The sequence below is a fragment of the Lissotriton helveticus genome, chromosome 5_1 (genome assembly GCF_964261635.1).
Source record: "Lissotriton helveticus chromosome 5_1, aLisHel1.1, whole genome shotgun sequence".
Lineage (NCBI taxonomy): Eukaryota > Metazoa > Chordata > Amphibia > Caudata > Salamandridae > Lissotriton > Lissotriton helveticus.
The window spans coordinates 94,864,815-94,888,762 of NC_136065.1; the positions used below are offsets into that span (position 1 = coordinate 94,864,815).

General features: G+C 50.0%; 1 protein-coding gene across 1 annotated transcript in view; it reads right to left on the reverse strand.

Annotated features, from left to right (window-relative positions):
• Nucleotides 1-23,948, reverse strand: part of LOC144752400 (E3 ubiquitin-protein ligase TRIM39-like) — a 270,934-nt gene that overhangs the window by 221,523 nt on the left and 25,463 nt on the right. The window contains exon 2 of the mRNA XM_078640332.1: nt 12,423-12,518. Coding sequence (XP_078496458.1) covers nt 12,423-12,518 — 96 coding nt within the window. The remainder of the gene's footprint in view (nt 1-12,422; nt 12,519-23,948) is intronic.

The window sequence follows — 23,948 nt, forward strand, 5'->3', positions numbered from 1 at the left end:
AGGGGGTGGGGCCTGATGTGACAAGTTTGCAAATGCACCCTGTGGCGCGGTATAGGTTGGGGGATAAAGTCCCCTTGAATCCTGAGGGTCCCTGGGGTCCAACTAGCCCACCAGGTACCTCCAGTAAGCGCCACAGAGCTGCGTTGCAGATAGGTGTAAAAAGGGGTGTGGCCTATGAACACCTTTCTGCAACGCAGCTCCCTGGCGCATACTGGAGATTTCTGGTGGGCTAGTTGGCCCCCAGGAACCCCCAGTATTCAAGGGGAATTAGTTCCCCATCTTACAACGCGCCAGGGGGTGCGTTTGCAGAGTGCTGCAGGGAGGGGACGGGGCCTCCGGCGTGATGCCGGTCTTTTTTCTTTATTTAATTTTTTAGAAGGGTGGCCCCCCCTTCCTTTCCTATTTCTGGGCCCTGGGGACACAATCCCCAAGGGCGTGACCCCTATATATTTTTTTTAAAAATCAAACGGAAGGGGGACAGCCTGGCCCCCTTCCTGAGGCCATTTTCGGCCCCCGGGACCCCATCCCCCGGGGCCGGCCTTTGCATGGTTTTTAAAAAAAAATGTATTTCCTCTCAGGCCACTCAAGGCCCCGGGGACCCCATCCCCCGGGGCCTGGCCTCTTGTTGGGGACCGTGGGGGGGCCCCCAATCCCCCCACGATCCCGCAGGCTCCCCGCGTCCTGCCGGAGCCAGCATTGCTTTTCCACAAGGGGAGCTGCTGACATGCAGCTCCCCTATTGGAAAAGCAATTCTGCTTTGCTTCATTGAAGCAAGAGCAGGTTTCCCTGGCACCCCAGGACACCGCAGGAGCCGGCCCTGGGGGGTGGCGGTCCCCAGGGCCATGAAAGGCTCCAGGAAGGGTGTCGCGCGGCCCCCCTCCCAACAATTGCATAGCCCCGGGGAGGTGGTGATCCCCGGGGCATGTGGAGTGGCTCAAGGCCCCGCACACAGGTCTACCGCTAAATAATTAATGAAAGCCCTGGGGGGTAGCGGTCCCAGGGGCTTGGGGGACCGTTGAGGCCCCCCATACATTAAAAAAAGAAGCCCCAGGGTGGCGGTCCCCTGGGCTGCGGGGAGGCTGTGTGCACCCCGCAAATATTTATAGAAAGCCCCAGGGGGTGTCGGTCTCGGGACTGCGGGGGTCCCCTCGGGCCCCCGCAATTATTTTTTGCCATGCCCGGGGAGTTGGCCCACCCAGGGGCTAATTGATAACGAATTGCGAGAGCCCGCGCTTCGTTTTTCTTATTTTCGCCGCCGGATCCGCGGAAAAAAATGCTTTTTTTGGCCCTGGGGGTCCATATGGGACCTCCTAAGCAGGCCTAGGGGGTCAGGGTGTTTCTACCCTGCCCCCTTTTCTTGTTTTGCACGTTTCTTTTACTGTTTTCTTGTGCCTTGGTTCTACCGAGGCACAAGATGGCTGCCAACACTTCCTGGTTTTTTGATTTTCTTAGCAACTACTGAACGGATTTACACCATTTTAAAAAAAAGGGCGCTTTCTGAACCAAGCACTACCATTTTGCCAAATTTGGTGTAATTCTGTTCAGCAGTTTTGGCTGTAACCGTGCCTAAAATTTCCAATGGGAAATTAATTTGTTTACCTCTATTTTTTAAATTTCTCAGGAACTACTGAACGGTTTTACACCATTTAACAAAAAGGTCTCTTTCTGAACCAAGGGCTACCTTTTTGCCAAATTTGTTGTAATTCCGTTCAGCAGTTCGGGCTGTAGTCGTGTTTAAAGTGTCCTACGGGACATTACATGGTGAAAACACGTTTTGAGATCCCCGTTTTTTCTCGGCCCCTGCTTGGCGAATCACCCCGAAACTTTCAGGACAGGAGCTGACCGGAGCGCCCCACAAGTTTTGAAAATTTCGCCAAGATTCGTCATCCGGCGTCAAAATTATTGGGAAAACAAAAAACGCTTTTCCTATGGATAATAGGTCCTAACTATAACTACCTACTGCCGACCACCAGTAGGTAATATATATATATATATTTTCAATCAATTAATAGTCTTTATTTCGATCGCTCGAGATCACACAAGACTAAGCATGGGCGGATTTTGCGGATTTGCGGATCCGCGGATTTGGGCAGATGAATGAGTCACTGATTTTGAGCTTGAACTACTTCCAGCGACCATGTGTGTGTTATGCAATCGCCCCGAGGGGCGCAGGGGTCCCTTGGGTGAGCTGTCCATCATAGTGGGTCAATGGCGGGAAGACGGTGCACACCGCGAGTGTGTGGGCGGGGCTTCCATGCGAGTGCACATGCCTCTTGTGTGTTTAAAAGGTCTGAGACCGATCAGAGCAGTAGATGAAGAGACAGAAGCTCCTGGTCACAGGAACAGTAAAGGGATTGCGCTCGTGAAAGTCAAGGATGCAAAGGCCTCTATCCAGCATCACAGCTGATTTTCGACTGTAGATTTGGGAAGAAAAGAAAGCACACCAGCCTGGCCTGTTGTAACTATTTTACGATGGCGCCGGCAAGCTGCCAGCGCCATCCTAAAATAGTTACTAAATTAGCTTTAACAGGAAGCTCTAATAGATAAAATCGAGCACCTGCTTTATTTTATCTATTAGAGCTTCCTGTTGAAGCTAACTTAGTAACTATTTTAGGATGGCGCTGGCAGCTTGCCGGCGCCATCGTAAAATAGTTACAACAGGCCAGGCTTCAACTTTTGCCCCCGGATCCGCCGCTCGCGGATTTGCGAATTCTCGGTAAATTCGCGGGAGTTCGCGGATGGCGAGTTTACCGAAAATTCGCAAAATCCGCGAGCGGAACGGATTTTGCGCTCATACTTACACAAGACAAGAAACAATACACACCAATTTAAAAAAGACATATGACTCATTAAAACTATTACTTTCCACCTATTAAAGCAAAACCAGCTGCATAACTATTTGTCGTATGGGGGCATGGCTTGATGCCGGCGATGGCGGCCGCCTGAACGGGGAGCTCCGCAGCCGAGCACTTGATTATCCCGTTGAAACGGCAGACGGGGCCCCCACCTCCCGTACAGCGGTAGGGGAAGCGCAGCCCCCCCGGAGCTCGAAATTGGACAGAACGAGCGGCCCGGGGATTAGCTGCAGCCCGGCCGCGGACTGCCGGTGTATCGCGGGAGCCGCACCCAAGATGGCGCCCGCGGCACTTTAGTGAAGTTACAAAGGAGCCGAGCCGGAACGTGCAGCGGTGGGCTGCTGCGCCCTCTCTGAGAGCAGGAGCCACCTGTGGGAGCATTTGAAGAGGTGCCCCCAGCCCACGTAGTGAGGCGGGCGCGACCAGTGGCCATGCTGGGCACCGAGGCCCCCGCGGCGGAGACGCCGGCCAGGACGAGCAGGGAACCGGACTGGATGGAGCACCGAGACCTCGCCTGGCTGCGGCGCGACCTTCTCCCCGCCAGGGAAGTGGGGAATGCCCCTTGCGCTCTACCCTGTCGCTGAGGGGGGACTGCATAATAGCCGGAGGGGTGGCTCAGTGGAGCGGCCTGTTCGAGACTGCGGACGGCCGACTGAGCAACTGCGCTCCCACTGCGACTGGGGGCATAGGGCCTGGGACCTAGAACCGGAAGGAGAGCGGCCAGTGGGTGGCGAATTTGGTGGTTGCCCCGCAATGGGGTCCGGCAATGGCGGCCATGATGAGCCCTGTTATGCACGTTCCTGGCTCATCTGAGGAGGGTTGTGGAGCGCAACCCACTGACTCGTCCCCAGCCAACTACGGCGGAGGCCGTTGTCCTTGACTCATACCCGCACCCCGCGTTGAGGCGCTGCTGAGCCCACTCGTGCGCTACCACAACTAGGGCACAATCCTTCGAAGGTGTGGCGTGCGTGGAGCGGGAATTCACGATCACTACTAGTTGAACCACGTGGGACACCCACAACCCACCTACCAGGTCGGAGCACGCGTGGGTTGGTTTGAGTACCTTCGACGATGGGGAAGCCGAGAGGGGGCAGAGGCGGTGCCCATTCTTCTGCGGAGGGGGAACCCCCTGAACGGGGAGAGCAGACGGAGCCCGGACTGGTGCAGGACCCCCAGCTGCAGCAACAGCTGGATAAAATCCTAACGGCCATATCTGAATCGCGCACGGCGCTCCAGCAGGACATATCCCGAGTGGCCACAGGATTAGGGCTGCTGAGAGCCGATCATGGGAAACTGGCGGACAAGGTCAAATTGGTGGAAGACGAGCTTCATACCATTAAACCAGAGCATAATGACATTAAAGCAACTGTGGCGCACATGGCAGAGTGTGGTGAGGCTCTAGAACGAAGAGCGGAGTATGCTGAAGGCCGTAACCGATGAAACAGCATCCGCGTGGTCGCTCTGCCGGAGAAAGTCGAGGGGTCAGACATGGTACGATATCTGGAAGATTGGCTAAAGACAGTGGTGGTACCAGAGAGTCTATCTGCCTTCTATACTTTGGTGCGAGCCCATCGGGTGCCGGCTCGCCCGCCTCAACAGGGGAGGCCTCTGCAACCGGTTGTTGCCAGATTGTTGCACTTCCGAGACCAGGCTTAATCTTGCAGTAAGCTCGAGCAGATGGTCCATACCAAGTGGAGAACAGCAGAGTCAATATCTTCCCGGACTACACCTATGAAACCCAGCGTCGGCGCACCTCTTTTCTGGCCGTCAAGAGGGAATTGCGAAGCGAGGGCCTCCAATATTCTCTCTTATTCCCGGCCAAGCTGAGGGTTGCGATAGATGGCAAAATATGGTTCTTTGAAACTCCGGATGATGCCTCTGCCTGGTTGGAACTTTACAAGGTGGGGAAAGATACTGATGGGCAAAGCACACTGCCCGCACCAGAGGGGTTGCCACAGCGACAGTCCCGACGGATTCGTAACAGACGGCGGGTTTGAGGACACCTTCCTTGTCGCAAGCAGAAGAGGGATGGCGTGATGTCTTGGCGGTGGTATCTACGTTGTCAGGAACGCAAGAGGCTCCATCTCTGGTGGGTACAGGCTCAGAAAAGGAAGATGGTCGGTCGGACACCGAGCAGTCTGAGGTGGACAGTGAGCACTTACCGGAGGTGACCCCGAAGATGGCGGAGGGAATGCTCGACGAGGGGTGACCGACCCAGAGGAGATGGCGTGAAAGTGCGGAGCTGGGACTGAGGTGGACTCTTGGGTGCGACTTATTTAGAGGGTTTGGAGCTATGATGTTTCGGGAGGGGGCAGGCCCTGAGATGCCATGATTATAATAGGCTTGGTTGCACGAGGGGCACTGGACCAGCAGGGCGGCTACCCGTTGGTACACAGGTCCCCCTCTCTGCCCTTAAGGCATACCCGCAGTGTCTGCTGTTGGGTTTTGTGGGTGTTGAATGGATATATTGGTTTGGATGGGAACTAGATGGGAGAAGCTAGGACCTGTTCTTGGGGGGTGGGGGGTGTTGGGAGTTTGGGGGAAAGTTGGGGGGGGCAATCACAGACGCTGACACGGAGGGACGATTTTCAATGAGCAAGCACCTATGGGAGAATGGGTGATACCACTCATTTGAAATGTGTCACCTGGAATGTGAGGGGGCTCCACACCATGATGAGACGCCATAAAATTCACGCCTACCTAGTTCGTAGGGGGGTATACATTGCGCTGCTCCAGGAAACACACTTAACGAAGGCGGAGGGTATAGCGCTACAGCGTAGACAGAGGGGTCAAGTGTATAACACCACATACTCTGCTTTTGCGAGGGGAGCGCTGATTTGGATTAGGGCGGGGGTCCCGTTTCAGGTGAATAGCCAGGTGATAGACCCAGAGGGCAGATTTGTGGCCATTGCGGGGAAACTGAGAGGTAGAGACATCGCCTTCTGTAGCGTTTACGCACCTAATGTAGATCAGCTGAGCTTTCTGGCGAGAATGTCTGGGTCGCTGGCGAAATACCTCGCGGGTCCCCTGATAATGATTGACCAAGGGTAGGCTTGATTGGCAGACGCGTTGGGAGTTAGTTGATGCTTGGCGTGCGCAGCACCCTAGAGAACGGGATTACTCATATTTTTCTGGTATGCATGAACTACATGTGCGTTTGGATGCAGTACTGTGCTCCCCAGCAGTTATGACGACTATTGTCCGAACGGAATACCTAACTAGGATGCTATCTGATCATAACCACTGCTTGTCAACATGCAATGGATGACTGAGACCTCGTGCATCCCCACGTGGAGGTTGCGCCCTGAGACCCTAGACGACCCGCTTTTCAATGCTGCACTGGAAGAGGGGATGACCCACTATTTTGCGGAGAATGCCGGCTCGACCGCGACGAGGGCTACCAAATGGGATGCCTTCAAGGTGGTTGTGAGGGGCCTTTGTATAGGAAAGTATTCGGGAGTGCGGAAAGTTCTACTAACCAACCTGAACAAAGCGGAGGATGTACTTCGCCAGGCGGAGGTGGCACGACCTGGCCACCCTGAATTGCAAGAGGAGGTTAGTGTAGCGAAGGAGGCGATAGCAACGGAGGTGGAGCGCTTGCGCAGCTTTGATCACAAGGCTTTTATGGTAAGCACCCATGCGGAGGGAGACAAGGCTGGGACACTACTGGCCTGGCTGGTGAACCCCTCTAAACGTAGTTCCCCCATACTGGTGTTAGAACCTGAGGGTGGGGAGATAGTTCACACTCAAAGCGAGATCCTGCAGTGTTTCGCGCGGTACTATGAGGAGCTCTACAAAAGTACACTGATGGATGGGAACCCTGCGCTAGATAGTTACTTGGAAGGACTGTGCCTGCCGGGCCTTGATCGGGAACAGGCGGATGATTTAGGCAGGGATATAGAGCTGGGAGAGATCCGAGGCGCCATTAAACACATGGCTTGCAACACAACCCCTGGGCTGGATGGGCTGCCTATAGAATTCTATGGAAAATTTGTAGACCTATTAGCTCTGTAGCAGGGTTTCTGTTCTCCCACAGAACTGTGCACAGAGGATTGGAACCTCAGCGAATTAGGGTGACCCAAAACTCACCTTAGTACCCAACAAACCCCTTACCGAGCTAGCTACAGTGTCTCATTGGTCATAACCAACTCCCAATGTTTAGACAAACCAGAACATGAACTCACCAACCTCAGATTACGTGGAACACATGAGCACTCTTTCGTTATACAATCATTACAAACCAGAACATGGAGTAAAGAAGAACACGTGAGCATTTGAAATGTTTATTTACTAATGCCGTCTTCTCAGGCGCAGTATCTTAGATAATACAAGTAAACATATTATCAATAACAAAGCTACAAGCATAGTTACTAGTCCATAGAAAGCGAACGGTGACAGCATGTTACCATGCTGTAAATTAATACGGGTTAACAACACTTATTTCTCACCCTCCCTAACTCGCATATTATATTAATAGCTAAGAAGGTCTCTTTGGGTTGAATAAGGGCGGGCCCATAACTCAGTGTCCTAGAATGAAGGGATCACATCAGCATACACCAGCTCTCTCTGCATGCGAACAGCATCAAGTGTGTTTTTGTGCCTCAAGCAAAGCAATATAAAAACCCGCCTCAAGCCCAAAGTTGGCAGAAGCTGCACTTATGTTATGTCTATGAAGGCGCGAAGATCAGACCTCATAACAAATCTGTATTGTGTTGTTCCTGAAACTTCAGCACTCTCTGTACAGACATAGTTTATTAAGCAAAGCTGATATCAGAGTAATAACATATTATTCTCATGTAAACCACCACGAACAACTAGGTTGAAAGCTAAATCAACAATTAAGTGTCGTGTGCAGAAGCAGCAAAAGGAAAAATGGCGTTTAAACATTTAATGAGCCTATGCTACTTAACACATTATAAAGATATACAGTAGCTATATGACAGCTCCAAGACTCCAGGAAGTGTATAAGGAAACAAAGGAGATGGGGGCAACTACCCAGCTCTATGCGAGAAGCACTGGTAATCCCGCTGCTGAAAACAGGGAGGGACAGTACGAATACGGCCTCCTACAGGCCATTATCGATGTTGACCACAGACTATAAAATACTGAGCATTGTTTTGGCGACCCGGCTGTTGAAGCATATGACCACGCTGGTCCACCATGACCAGGCTAGTTTCATACCGACGTGAAACACGACCACGAACATCAGACGGTTGGTGCGGCAATTAGAAGACGACCACCCGGGGGCGAGGCAGCCAATGGTGCTCTCGGTAGATATTGAAAAAGCTTTTGATAGCTTAGAGTGGGAGTATTTATACAAGGCGATGGGATGTTTTGGATTAGGCGAGCACTATACACAATGCTCGAAGGTCCTGTACTCGTCTGCGGTGGCCAGAGTGAGGGATGGCATGCTGATATCCTCGCAATACCCGGTGGAACGAGGGACGAGGCAAGGATGTTCGTTGGCTCCATTGTTGTTCGCCCTGGCGTTGGAACCCCTTGCGGTTACGGCTCGGGGGGGCAACACTATGAAGGGCTGGAGAGTAGAGAGGGTCGGCAGTACATATCACTATACGCGGATGACCTGCTACTCTTCATGAAGATGCTGACAGTGCGATGCTGGAGGCTGAGCGCTTGTTCTCGGACTTCGGAGGAATCTCGGGTCTGAGAGTGAACTGGTCCAAGACATGCATGTTCCCGGTCAGGAAGGGGGAGGCTCGCCCAGACATGGTTTGAGCTGTGCGATGGGAACCTACCTGCTTCACATACTTAGGGGTGAACATTTATCACACAGCGGCGGACATGCTAGAGGGTAATGTGGGTCGCGCCCTGTGGGCGCTGAGAGGCAGCATGGCCTTTTGGCCCACCCTCCCGTTGTCAGTTATGGGCCCTATAGCCCTTTTAAAAATGGTAGCACTTCCTCGGTTCTTATATTATTTTAGAACACTGCCCGTGTGGATACCGAGCTCCACCTTTAAACTGTTGAAGTCGCTTATAGTGTCCTTCCTTTGGGGCGCAGGCAGATGCAGAGTCGCGCAAGCGACGCTGGTGCGGCCTAAGGTTGAGGGTGGTCTGGCGCTCCCAGACTTTGAGCTGTATTATCTAGCGGCCCAGCTGCAGATTTTTACGCAGGAAGTAGCGAGAGAATTTCGGGGACCGGAACGTAGGAGAGGCCAAGGAATACTGCGCCACGTCCTCTCATTTATAGTGCTCCAGCAGAGACTAGACCTCAGGGACTTACTCACAGAGGAAAAAATGCTCAGACTCTGTTGGAACCGATCGCAGCGCAGAGCGGGAGTGCTACACCCATAAGCGCCCTACCAGACACTCCAGGAGAGATTTGATTTACCGAGGGAGGGCTTCCTACTTCACGCAGCGTTAACAAGAGCGATGCAGGCGCATTGGCGGGAAGGACTAACAGAGCCCAAGACGTCGATGGCATGCCAGTATACCATGATGGCGGCTGGGACGTTTAAGGTGGTTACGTGTCTATTTAAAAAAAAAAAAAATTATTTTAGAGTTTTATATAGCGCGAACTAGACCCGAACCGAATCAGGTATCAGAGCGCTTTACATAGCACAAGTTACATTTTACATGAGGACACACACTTTCATTTTTAGGCACGGGGAGATTAAGTGATTTGCCCAGAATCACAGGAGGTTTTGGTGTCGTTACCGAGACTCGAACCCAGATCCCCAGGTCTGCGGTCGAGCGCCTTAGCCGTTAGTCCAACTCCTCTCTAGTCTATACTCGAGAATGACCAATGAAGGGCTGGCACCCCTGACGACACTGAAAGGAAAATGGGAAGTGGCTTTGGGGAGGGACATTCCAGACGCGGCCTGGGTGCAGATAATGCGGAGGGCCTGGAAGAGTACGAGGAACGCAAGGTTCCAGTTAATACACTTTTACATACTCCATAGAGCGTACTTTAATATTTTAAAGTAGCTGACGCGGCATGTCCCAGATGCACGAGGGGTGGGGTAGACCTAGATCACATGCTATGGTCCTGCCCAGAGATAGGCTGCTATTGGGAAGAAGTGGGAGAGACCCTGAATGCGATCACAGAGAGACAACTGGTATTTGATATGGCTACCAGCATCCTCCATTGGTTCCCCCACACGTCCATGAACAAGATCACGAGTAAATTTGTGGACATGGGGCTTATATTGGCAAAGCGTGAAATTATGAAGCACTGGAAAGCTACTGTGGGACCTAGCAGTACGCGGTGGAGGGGAGAGTTCTTCTAATGGGCTAACAGTGAGGGTGCACTGAGGTATCAGCTGGCGCGCAGACGAAATGATAAAGCATTAGAAGGGGCGACAGCATGGGAAGTCTTAGTGCAGGCGTTGCGCGAATACGAGCCGCAGGATGATGAGCGGGATGGGCCACTGGTCGAGGATAGCCCTGAGGCAAGATAGGTACACATATGGATCAATATGTGGTTACTCCTGTGCATGTGGGATAGGAAGAATGGACAGGGTTGTGCGCGTCTGTGATGGGGGTAGGGAGGAGGGAGGAGGGAGGGAGAGATTGTAGTTTTGCTAGGGGAGAAGAGACGGGCTATATTTTGCAGTCATTGTTCATATTGTTCCACTGGTTGTAAAGTGCTACTATATCAACATAAAGCGTAAGGTACATGGTAGGGAGGGGTCCTGATAGATTCTACAGGGTTGATAGGGCAATTGATATACGATTGTGTATGGATGTTTTGTGCAGAAAACCAATAAACTACGTCTGAAAACCAAAAAAAAAAAAAAAAAAAAAAAAATATTACTATTTGTCGTATAGTGAAAAGTACTATGATTAAAATATCAGTAATACCTAAAAGATTATAAAAACATAATACAGTCATCAAAACTTTACATACACTGTGCGATTAGGGCCGGGCAGTTTGCAACCGCTATCTACAATTACTAAGGGGATCAGTTAGAGCACCACCTAAGTTCTGTACTTTGTTACTAACAGTAGGCTAACCCACCCATTCCAGCATATTACTTGTTTGTGAATTTGTCGGAGGGTTCGCTGTATTTGAGAATCTTGTAGCCTTTTCCCGAATGAGCGACGCCCAGCTAAAGAATCGAGCGACGGCTATGACAGTCGGGACACTTGTGTAGGTCGTCAGTATTCGTTGTGCGATTGCACTACTTCTAACACACATATTCTTGCATAATGGTTTCAGTCATTTGCGTTGTGGCGCCTGATAGGCCTGACAGACAAATAAAAAATGAGAATAGTTCTCCTCCTGCCTCATACACAACTTACATTTGTTATCATTTGAGTTGTGCCATTTACATATGCATGAGTTTATGGGTAGCGTACCCACCTGAAATCGTAGGTAAAGGCGTCTGTCCCTGGGTTTGGTGATAATATCCCAGTAAGACTCATATTGGGGGCATGGCTTATGCTCTAGAAATTCCCCTGTCAGCGATGAAGATTCTTAGGTCAATATGTTCCTCCTCCCAACCATGGACCAATAAAGTTCCTTCATAACTTTTTTTTAGGAAAGCTGCTGACCCTCTGGATCTTCCCATAAATGTCACACACCCATATTTGTCAGAGTGGCTTTGATGTTTTGCAGCCATTTTATTTTACAAGATGAATCAAATGCCCATACATCTTTTAAAGCGGCGGCGTAGTGCTGCAGCTCTGGAGTCATCCACAATCTACGCCAATAAGCTATGTGGCGAAATTTTGCTACATTGTCTAGTCCCCTACACCCTAGGTCATAGTAGACAGGCTTTATAGGGGTACACTGTGGCACGCCAATGACGTTTCTCAAAAACTTGTTTTGAGCTAAATTGTCAAAGCCCCAAAGTTCTGCTCCATAGGTGACAAAGGCTATAACTTTAGAATTGTACATTTTTAACAATGGGAGAATAGGCTGGGTCTTCGAAGACTTGAACTCCTTTAACAGAGTATATATGATTTCACAGATAAATATATGCAGACCCATGGATACACAAACTACAGAGGAACACGGTCATTTAGATGCACAAATGTAATTGCACTCACAAATACCACCAGACCTTGTGATACGCAAACTCACAGACAGACATTTACATATTCTCTGGCTCAAAATACATACATACAAAGACACACACAAACACTAAACCATGCACACAAAAATACAGAACCATAAAGATTGCGGCATGCATGCACACCCATAAATAACTCCAGAACCATCCATACATGAGCACATACTGTTACACATAAGTGTGAACACGTCCACACAAACACACAATCACACACATGTACGCACATGGACACAGACACACAGGCATATATTCACTGCAAGATAATGCCACACGTGTAAATAAATACACACTATGTAAATATGACTTTAGGATTAGCAGGGTAATTTTTGTTTTCGTTTATTTTATGACACACCCTTGGCTGATGTCAGCCTCAGTGTCCAACAACAGTGACTCGGTTTACCTAGTGTGTATCACAACCCAGTCTGTAGGGGGTCTCCTCGAGGGAAAGTGTGTCTTGAACTTTAAGAGGTACACACAAGTAGATGGACAAATACAGACACACAGATCCACAGCATTCCCTGCAGCCACTCACCCTCGTGGTTTTATATTGTTCATCGTCCTTGACTTGAGACTCCAGAATATATTCCTCCTCTTTCATCAGAAGATGCAGACACTCCTGAAGTTTTACCTGCAGGGATGTTAGTACAATAATTAAGTGTAGATCCATAGAGTGCAGTCTTACTTACCAAAAAAAATCATTACAGTATCAAACATACATGCCCATACCGTAAGAACCAACCACACATATACAGTTTGAAAGTACCAACCCCACCTTTGAGGGTTGTAAGTACCAGACCCAAGTACCACAAACAAGAACACAGAGAAGTGTGTTACCTATTTGGACCTTTTCAAATCTGGAAGGACCTTGGACCAGGATTCCTGAAATGAGTGTAGATCTGTAAAGTGTGGTCCTACTTACAAAAAATATGATTACAGTACCAAACATACATGGCCAGACTGTAAGTACCAGCCACACATACACAGATAGTATATATCAGTTGTACATATCCAGATTGTAAGTACCAGCTACACATATTAAGACTGTAAGTACCAGCCCAAGTATCATAAATAAGGACACAAACAAGGATGTCACCTATTTGGGCTTTTTCAGACCAGAATTACTGCTCCAGGTAAACTAACTTCATCACTGGCACTTACTTCTACTTGATAAAGACATTAGTATTTCAGCGGGAACAGGATGGACAGGTCAGGCGCCTATGGTGCCAACAGCCGGCGGCACTGGAGGACCCGCCCTTCAGAACATCACTAGGCGCAACCTTTAACACTTTCTTTGAAATGAACACAGGCTTGGTAGCTGATAAGGGTACAGAGTGGGAAGCATTTAAAACAGTAGCGAGAGGGCAATGCTTAAGCCTCAGTTGGGGAATTTGTCGACAACTGGATATAGAAGTGGTGAGCCTCGAAAACTCGCTTCGCCACCTAGAGTCAGATGCAGTGCTGAATAGACAAACTGAGGCACGAACACACAGCAGCAATGGAACAAATGAGATGCCTGAACTATGCTGCACACACTGCATGCACCGGACAGAGCAGGCCGCCTGCTGGTCTGACTAATTAGGCAGGTACAAATGCAACATCAGATCCTTTCGATATGCTGTGTCTGGATGCCTAATGACCACCCAACAGGAAATTCACCAAGAATTTGCCAAGCACTATACCAAACTATACAAGTCGGTTATCAACATAGATTTTGAGGCACTGGAGGCCTTTCTGTCCCCCCTCTCCATACCAGTGGTGACCCAGAAGCAGAGCGTAGAACTAGACAAACCAATAACGCTCTCATAGGTCCAGACTGCCATAACAGCACTAGCCACACGTAAGGGACCAGAGCGGGATGGACTACCAGCTGAATACTAGAAGGCGTATGCATCAGTCCTGGCCCCACACTTACTGACATTATGCAGTAGCTCTCTGGAGACATATATTCTCCCTGCATCACTTCACGAGTCTTTACTTGTGTCACTGCCTAAACCTGACAGGAATCCTGAGTTGCTCGGCTCTTATTGCCCATTAGCACTGTTAAATACAGACTACAAGATTCTGGCCAAAATATTAGTGGATCGACTGGCTCCACTGGTGCCTCAGCTGGTACACACAAACCAAAATCATTTTGTGCTGGCTCATAGCACATCATTGAATTAGTACCATATTTTTCGAGTAGCTAAATACTCGGTAGACCGCTGGCCACATCAAGGTTGTTTAGTTCCTCGACCTGGAGAAAGCATTTGATGCGCTGGAGTGGGAGTTCCTATTCACCACCCTGCCTAGATATGAGCTGGGCACCCACTTACTTTGGCTTATTAAGCTGTTGTATACCCTACCCACTGCCAGAGTCAAGACATTCCCTAACATGAACGGTTCAATCCCCATCGGATGTGGCACCAGACAGGGGGCCCGCTGTCCCCACTATGGTTTTCCTTAGCCATAGAGACACTAACTGAGGCCTAACGAGGGGCGGAGAAGAATGGGGAATCCACTTAGGAGATGGCATATACACAATCTCTCTGTATGCAATGCACTGTTGATATATCTCCGAGACATAAGAGAGCCGTGTGATGCTATAGCAAAGATGCTATCTGATTTTGCCTCCCTGTCGGACCTGCAAGTCAATTGGGAAAAATCGTGCCTATACTCATTTACTGAGGCAACCTTTGGCCTGGCGGTCAATGGCACTGGAGTGCAATGCCAACCATCAGTATTTCTTTTTCTGGGGGTCAGGATCTACCACCAACCAGAAGATCTATGTTATATACTATTTATATGTTCCCTATGGTTTATTCTCTATGCTCTTGTTCTGAATTCTAGATTTTAGATGGCTCTGACTCTTAATGTTCTGTATGAGTCAGTTCTGTGCCTGGCCAGCGAGCGTTAGGGAGACTGTTGTTCCTTGCTTCATTAAACCCTGCATAACTACAACTATTCAAGTATCAGCGTGAAGTAATTTACTACAATCTACTAGAGGGGAACCTCACCCGGGTCATTACCGCAATTAAAACGCAGGTGGTCTTCTGGCGCACCCTTACCCTAAGGATTATGGGCCAAATCGTGCTCCTCAAAATGGTCGCCCTCCTGCGTCTATTATATTACTTCACTAACTTGCCGCTTACGTCAAGCCCCCACTTTTTCGCTCATTTGAACGTACTGTGCAAGACTTTATATGGCACGATTCACGATGTGGGGTGCCATTAGCCCAAGCTCTATTGACCAACGGGCCAGGGAGGGCTGGGAATACCCAATATGGAACATTACTACCTGGCAGCACAATTACAGTGAATAGCTCGGTGGATTGGCAGAATGTACCTAGCGTACACCACTACACAACTGCAGACACCACCCATTCCTCAATTATAAGCCTGTTCCACCCTGGGAGGAAAGGGGCAGCACCCACCCAATTGATGTTAGCAGTAGCCCATAGCTGCTTCCAACACAGCTTGCGCCTCACAAACGGCATTATCCAATATGAGCCTTCTCTACCGATACAGGGTACGCCAAGAAGACACCGTGCCATCACTGCAGTGGAACTATCTGCCTGGGTGAAAGTGGGGATACAGATACTGAGAGACATATATCACAGCAGACAATTAGCACCCCTTGACACCATAGTTGAGGAGAATGACCTGCCACGAGGCAAATCCCTACTGGACACCTGATTGATCTTCACGCTGCGAGCACTGTGGGGAGACATAACACAAGAGCCTGCAACACACCTCACCATCCAATGTATGTTGAAATGTGATAGGCGCAGGGAGACATCTCACAAAGTGGTTCGCAGATTCACTGAGATCGCATGCAGCATGTCCATTGACGTCACTTAGGCAGCACTGGGATGCTGACCTCCATCGGCAGTGCACGGAGCGAGAGTGGTCGGCTATACTAGAGGGGCCCACACACATCCCTAGAAATGCCAGATTCCAACTGATACAATACTTTATAAGACATAGGGCATACTTGACACCAGCCAAGATAAACAAGTACTATAAACGTACTGACGCTCACTGTCCCAGATGTAGACAGGTAGACGAGGATCTATTACATATGCTATGGACCTGTACTTCCCTCACCTATTACTTGGAGGCTGTCACTACTCACCAGTCACAATGCACAGGCCGAGTCGTGGAATGCACTTGGGAAGAATGTTTATTAGGCCTATATCGCAGATCCAAAAAACACAAGGTGCAGTAGCGATTCATAGACCTGGGGTTGATTGTAGCTAAACGCTTAATTACCAGGCGCTGGAAGTCCTTAGAACGCCCGCCTAAGAAATCTTGGTTTCACTTTCTGGCGAACTGGGTTCAGGAGGAGAACATCACTCTACCCCGTGAGGATACCCTTGGGCTACGCAAACTCCCCATAGCGGTGGTATGGGACAGGATCCCACTGGGCCTCCGCACAACCTGGCAGGTGGGCGATGAACCATAGGAGACTTCCAAGGATCCTGACAGGCGCAGGCATTTATAACTGGCATAGAGTAATATGGGCAGCAGTATGGCCTACCAGATAGAGCTGTAGGCGACCTAATATCTTAAACACCTCCCACACATACCCAGGGTGCATTACAACCAATGAGCAAGGTGGGAACCTTACCGCACAACAGTGACATACCACTTATAAGGAAAAATGATTCCATGCATGGGTGGAACGCAAACATTGGAAGGCAACAGAGTACTCGGTTGAGCAACAGTAAACACTTCACTAACCTGTTCACCATCTCTCCCTTTCCCATTCCTCGTCTCTCTCCCTGACCATCCCTTCTACCGTGCACCCCGAATGTTGCGCACAGAACACATACCACAGACATCATGGGCATGTTATTGGGACCTGTATGTGTTTACCATTATAACATCTATTGTTACATTTAAAAAATGAATAAATACATTTTAACAATAGATAAAGACATTAGTATTTTATGCCTAAACCCATAATAAAATGTAGACGTGGCCCAACAAAGTATAAACGTTGTCCTAGGAATATTTTCAAAGCACCATGTGAAAGTATCTATCACCCTAGCCTGGGCGGGAGGTCAGCCAAGAATAAACTGGGAAACACTCACTTTGACGAATGACCAAGGAGGAATAGCAGCACTAGACTGTGTGCTGTACTGCTACTGTGCACATGCACAGCACACACAAACCACTGGATACAGCCCCTGCCATATATGGCCCACTTAGCAATAGAGAGAGACACAACCAATACAATACCCTTGAGTGGCCTGTTTGGGAGTGCACCTCGACAGTGCCGTACTGAATTAAACTCAGCCAAGAGTGCACTACTGGCTGACTGGTTCCAGATTGGGAGATGCGATGCTACCGCCCGAGGGTGGGTGTTGCTAGAGTTCCATGTTGCGGGTTAGGGTGGGATGCTGCCGAGATTGTTTCTTCTCCTGCTTTACAGTGTGGGGGAAGTGTACCTAACGGGGGGTCGAGTGCAATGAATTGCTTACACGGTCTACATGCTGCGGGGTCCTGTCACATGATGGAGGGGGCTCAGGGGACCTCCGGCTGGGGGTCGTCATGTCACACATATAGCTACCGTGACGGGTGACGCATGTAAATAGAAGCTCATCACATGGAATGTCAGGGGGCTTAATAATACGATCAAGAGGATCAGGGTGGCCACCTATCTTCGTCGTTATAATGTCAAAATTGCCTTCCTTCAGGAAACACACCTCTGGGGGGACTGCCTTAAACATGTCCAGCGCAGGTGGAGGGGTCAGTTCTTTGCTACTTCCTACTCCGGGTTCGCCAGAGGGGCCCTTATTTGGGTGGCTCCGGGGGTTCCTTTTAAGGCTGTTCACTCCAAGATAGACCCAGAGGGCAGATTTGTAATAGTGGTGGGCACTTTGGATGGTCGGGATGTATGCCTGGTGAATGTGTACGCCCCGAATGTGGATGATGGTGAGTTTTTGGGTCAAGTGTTGGGACAGGTGGATGTTGACCCGGACATGGAGCTCCTTATAGCTGGAGATTTTAATTGTGCACTGGACGGTGATTTAGATAGGTGACCCCCCAAATTGGATGCGAAGCCTAAAACGAGGGAAGCTCTAACTCAGATGCTCCGTAGTTATGACCTGGTGGATGTCTGGAGGCATCGCAACCCGGTTAGTTGGGTGTACTCGTGCTATACACCGGCTGCTGACACCCACAGTAGGTTGGACTACTTCTTCCTCCAGGGCGGGGTCACTGATCGGGTGGAGGACATTCATTATTTGGCGCGTTACTTGTCAGACCACTCTCCGCTCTTGCTTACGTATCTGGTGGGTGGTCCCCGGCCTAGGGTCCCGCTCTGGAGGCTTAATGTTGAGGCGTTGGCTGATCGCGTATATAGGGAGACTATCTTGCAGGGCCTCGAGGAGTACTTGGATGCGAACTGGGGGTCGGCCAGTACCAGGGAAATTGAGTGGGACTCCATGAAGGTGGTTGTGCGGGGTGTATGCCTCTCCACGGGAGTAGGGGTAAAGCGGGTATTGGAAAAGGAGCTTAAGCGGCATGAAGACACGCTAGCAGAACTAGAAAGGGACTTCCCCACTGACAAGGAGCAAAAACCGGAATGGACGGCCACGCGGCAACGCCTGGGGGACGCTTGGGCCTCCCTCGGCAAGTTTAACAGAAAGACCAGTAGGAAAAAGTGGTATGCGGAGGGTGACAAGGCGGGGAGGTTACTGGAGCGTCTGATTCGAGCCGAAACTCGGCCTCACCCAATCTTGGCACTGAGAGATGACTTGGGCCAGTTAGTATATACCCAGCAGGCGATCACTGAGGTGTTCCGCTCCCATCTGTCTAAAACATATTCGGACTCACAGTCCCTAGCGGGCATGGAGGACATGGAACAATATCTGGAGGGAGTACAGTTGCCAAGTATCGAGGCAGAGAGTCAGGTGGACTTGGGTGGGCCACTCCGAGTGGAGGAAATAAGAGCGGCGATAGCCCATCTACAGACGGCTAAGTCCCCGGGGTTGGATGGCCTCGCAGCTGAACTTTACAAAGACTTCAAAGACGTTTTGATCCCAAAACTCCTGGAGGTGGCTTCGGAGGCGTACAATCGGGGCTTGCTCCCGGACTCCATGCGAGCGGCAACGGTAGTCATGCTCCCCAAACCGGGGAAGGATCCTCTTCTCCCAGGATCCTATAGACCCATATCCATGTTAAATGTGGATTTAAAAATAATCAGTCAGGTTCTCGCCTCCAGACTCCTTCCATATCTTCGTCGCCTGGTCAATGATGACCAATCAGGATTTATCCCGGGCCGAAACACTTTGCGGAATATACGCCGCCTGGCCCATGTTATGCAGACCTTAGAGGGTCAGGCTGGACAGAACACGCTGGTTTTCCTAGACATCGAACAAGCCTTCGATTCGGTCCGATGGCCCTATTTATGGAAGGTACTTTTAAAACTAGGACTGGGGGAAAGATTCGTGCGATGGGTTCGGCTGCTCTACACCAGACCGGTAGCCAGAGTCCGCACGGGCAGGTGCATCTTGGAGGAGATACCTGTTTTGAGGGGTACTCGCCAGGGGTGTCCTCTCTCCCCCCTGCTTTTTGCCCTGGCTATGGAGCCGCTGGCATGTCACCTTCGTTCGGTGCTTAGAGACCGGGGCATTCGAATAGGGGCGAGGGAACACGTGGTGTCCTTATATGCGGACGACGCCTTGATCTACCTGAGTCAGCCAACGCACTCCCTGCCGATCCTGATGGCCGCATTAGCGCAGTTCACAGCTGCTTCCAGTCTGGCAGTCAATAACACAAAATCCCAGTTGTACGCGATTGGGACGCAGGAAGAGTGGGAAGGGGTTCCACGCCCAGAGATGGGACTCCCATGGGTGGATGACACACTGCGCTACCTGGGGGTGTGGATAAGCCGGCGCTCAGACACCTTTTTTCAGCACAATATGGGACGGATAATTCGAGGTTTAAAGGGAAGCATCGCCTTTTGGAATACTCTTCCACTTTCCCTGATGGGAAAGATAGCCCTAATTAAAATGGTGATCCTCCCCCGTTGCTTATACACTATGCAGGGGTCCTTTTACGAGACTCTACATTGGGTTTTTCGAGAGCTGGACTCACTCCTCATCCTCCTGTTATGGAATGGGAAGCGATGCAGGGTGAGTTTGGAGGTCTTAAAGCGCAGTTGGGGCGCTGGTGGTTTGGAAGTTCCCGACCTGGAGATGTACTATTTTGCCTCACAGCTACAACACGTGGTCGCATGGCTGGATACGGACCCCTCGTGGGAAAGATCCTTAATGTAGGGGACGTTTGGAAACAGGCAACTGGGGGCATTGCTTTGGCGTTTTGGGGACACCCGGAACATACCCCCCTACTGGCGCGGTTGATGGCGTCGATCTGGGATCGGGTGACACGACGCCTCCTCCACAGCAATCCCTTCGCCCCGGACTTGGATCTGTGGCTTTTACCGCCATTTGCCTGGATTGCACGGGTCATGACTATAGATAAATGGACGGAGGGAGGGTGCCTGATGTTAGCGGACTTGTATCCGAATGACCAATTTGTAACTTATCAGGAGGCAGTAGCCTCCTTTGAGCTTGGCCCGGGACAATACCTCCAATACGCGAAAATAGCGGCGACAGCGCGGCAGATGTGGCCAACATTCCCGGAGGCTCCGGGGCCCACCCGTACACTGGTCACAATGTTGGCGAAGGCTGGGGGTCGGAAGTTTGTGACTCACCTTTATAGGGCCTTGAGGGAGGACAGGAAGTTGGGGCCCCTGACGATTGAGGACAGATGGCAGCGGGCGTGTCCGAGGGAAATCACCTCCTGTGACTGGGAAAAACTTCATGAAAGTGTGAGGAAAGTGTCAGTTAGCAACAGATTCAAATTAATTCAGTATAACATTGTACATATGACCTACCTTTCCCCTAGGCGTCTCCAGACCATTGATAGCACAAGGGACGCGCACTGCCCAAGATGCTGCAACCCAATGGCAGACTTTGTGCATATGGTATGGGAGTGTCCGGTCCTCCAAACATACTGGGAGTCAGTCCGGGAGGTTTTGGAATAGGTGTTTATTTATTTATTTTAAGAATTTATAGAGCGCGACTGTCACCATTGCAGGCATCCTGGCGCTACCAAAATCCAAACCAAGGTAGAAAAGAGACAGCAGAGTATGCCTGACCAGCGAAGCTAGCCAGGGAAAAGCCACGTTTTTACCTTTTTCCTAAACTGCAAAAGTTCATTAGTGGCCCTAATCTCGATGGGGAGAGTGTTCCAGAGTCTGGATGCAGTCACCTGAAAGGATCTGCCACCAGCTCTGACCTTCCTAAATCTGGGAACAGCTACCAGTTTAGCATCCGAAGAACGAAGATGTCTGGAAGGAGTATACCAGACGAACTTGGACCTAAGGGGAGCTGGGCCACATCTGTGAAGAGCCCTAAACACAATGCAAAGGGCTTTGAATTGGATCCTCTGTCTAAGAGGAAGCCAATGTAGTTTTGCAAGGGCAGATGGACCATGAGATCTCCTAGGCAGTCCCAACGCCAATCTCGCCGCCGCAGATTGAACCCTTTGGAGTCTGTCCAGTAGGTACTCAGGGGACCCGAGCAGGAGGGCATTACAATAGTCCAACCTGCTCAGGATGGTACATCTAACCACCTGGGTACGAGGGTGGGATGGTAACAGGGGCAGAACCTTCCTAAGTGAGCGGAGAATGGCAAAACAGCAGGCCGATGTTTTCTGAACATGGGTATCCATACTGAGCCCATGATTCAACATAACTCCCAGGTTACGGACAGAGTCCGATGGCCGGACAATAGAGCCGGATTCCGGGGGCCAGAAATTGTTGGGAAACGGACGGGGGATCCTTGTTCCAGCGCTAAAAAGCACTTCAGTTTTCCCGGCATTAAACTGAAGCGAATTCGCCTTTAGCCAGCTGGCCGTATTCCTGAGGCAGTTGTGTAAGACCTCCACAGAGATGGACTCCTCTCCTTCCAAGGAGAGGATCATCTGCGTGTCATCGGCATAATTAACAATTCGAATGCCAAAACCTTTAATAAGCTAAATTAGTGGCCTAAGGTAAATGTTAAAAAGGATAGGACTGATGGCAGAGCCCTGAGGCACACCATGCAAGACCGGGGAGAAAGGTGACTGAAAAGGAGGCATTGAAACCGCCTGCTGCCTGCCCTGCAGAAAAGACTGGAACCAGCTCAAAGCTAAGTCTCTCACCCCTGCTTCAAACAACCGCCTTAGCAAGATCTTGTGATTAACTGTGTCAAAGGCGGCAGACATATCAAGCAAGATCAAAAAGGAAACCTGATTTCTGTCTGCGCGCCTCTGAAGTTCATCCATGGCGGTGATGAGGGCAGTTTCAGTCCCATGGGCCGGCCGGAAGCCAAATTGATCCTCGTCAAGAAGGAGACGTTGTTCCAAGTGGGTGGAAAGAGTGTTACTAACCACCCGCTCAACTATCTTGGCGGGGAAAGGCAGCAGTGAAATGGGACGGTAGTTTTTTGAGCACTCAGGATCTAGTGAAGGTTTTTTTAGAAGGGGAGAGACGAGCGCACGCTTCCAGTGAGCAGGAACGGTACCAGTTGTCAGAGATTGATTGCAGATGAGGTGGAGGGAGGGAAAAAGCTCAACAGCAAGTTCCTTCCAAATTTTAGGGGGGAGTGGGTCCAACGGAGAGCCGGAAACAATCTCACTAGCTATATTAGAAAAATTTTCAAAGGTAAGTGGTAGGAAGCTGAGCAAGGGGCTTTCCAGAGTCAAAGCCGGCTTGGGTGCCTGGTTAGGCAATGGGGCGGGTCTAGATTCCAGAGGGGGATCATCATCAGTGGAGATGTCCAAATCCTGAAGAATCAGATCAATTTTTTCTTTAAAGAATATGGCAAGATTGTCACAAAGATCTTGAGACGGGACAATCTCATTCTTGCAAGCGTCTGGGTTGGTAACGCTGTTCAAGATGTTAAAGATACTCCTGGCATTATTGGTGGAATTGCAAATCAGAGAGGAGTAGTAATCAGCTTTTGATTTAATAATGAGGCTTTTGTAGGCAAGAATTTTTGTTTTCCATATTTCTTTAAAGGGTTCCTTGTAGTCGCGTCTCCATTTCCGCTCTGCTTGTTTACAGTCCAGTTTAGCAGTTTTAAGAGCATCGTTGAACCAAGGAGCAGAGACTCTGCCTCTAAGAATACGATTCTTTTGAGGAGCACGTGAGTCAACGACCGATGAAATACTGGTGTAAAAGGTATTATAGTTTTCGTCCGCACTCTTGTTTACATCAAAAAGCGAGTCCAAGTGGAACGATTCGCCAGAAGAGTGCAGTCGAGAGAACGTTTTCCAATCTCTACATTTAATTTCTCTGGATGGGGCCTGAGACTTATGTGAAACCAGTTTCTTATATAAGAAAAATTTAATTAAGGAGTGGTCTGTCCAATCCATTGGCAGGGTATCTCCCATGACCACCAAATCTGGTCCTGCAAAGACCAAATCCAATAGGTGGCCAGCTTTGTGGGTGGCTGAGAGAACCAGTTGGGAGAGAACACAACTGACACAGGTTTGGAGGAGGTTTCCAAGAGCCGAGTCGAGTGAACCATTACGCCAGAGATTAAAATCCCCAATGACAAGTAGTTTTTGATGGGATAAGGCAATATTGGTCAGGGTGGTGATTAACGCTTGTTGCTGTGCCAAGTTGAAAGCCCCTGGAGGGCGATAGCAAACTAGGCAAGTAACAATTGACCCAGGGCGGGTCAAGATAGAAAGTCCCAGCATCTCAATACCTGAGGTAGGGTCTAAATTAAAGAACTTAATGTTGCAGGAGGATCTAAAGATCACTCCCACACCCCGCCCTTGCCCGTGAGCCTAGGAGAGTGGAGAAATTTGAACCCGTCAGGGCAGGCAAAGCCAGGGTCGGCCAAGCAATCTGAGCGGGTCCATGTTTCTGTCATGAACAGAATATCTAGTTCATGTGATTCCACTAAAAGCTGGATCTCCGTACAGTGTTTTGGCAAGGACCTAACGTTCAGTAGCCCACAATTCAAGAGGTCATCACAAATTATGTCAGCACGGGGATAGGACGTAGGAGCAAATGA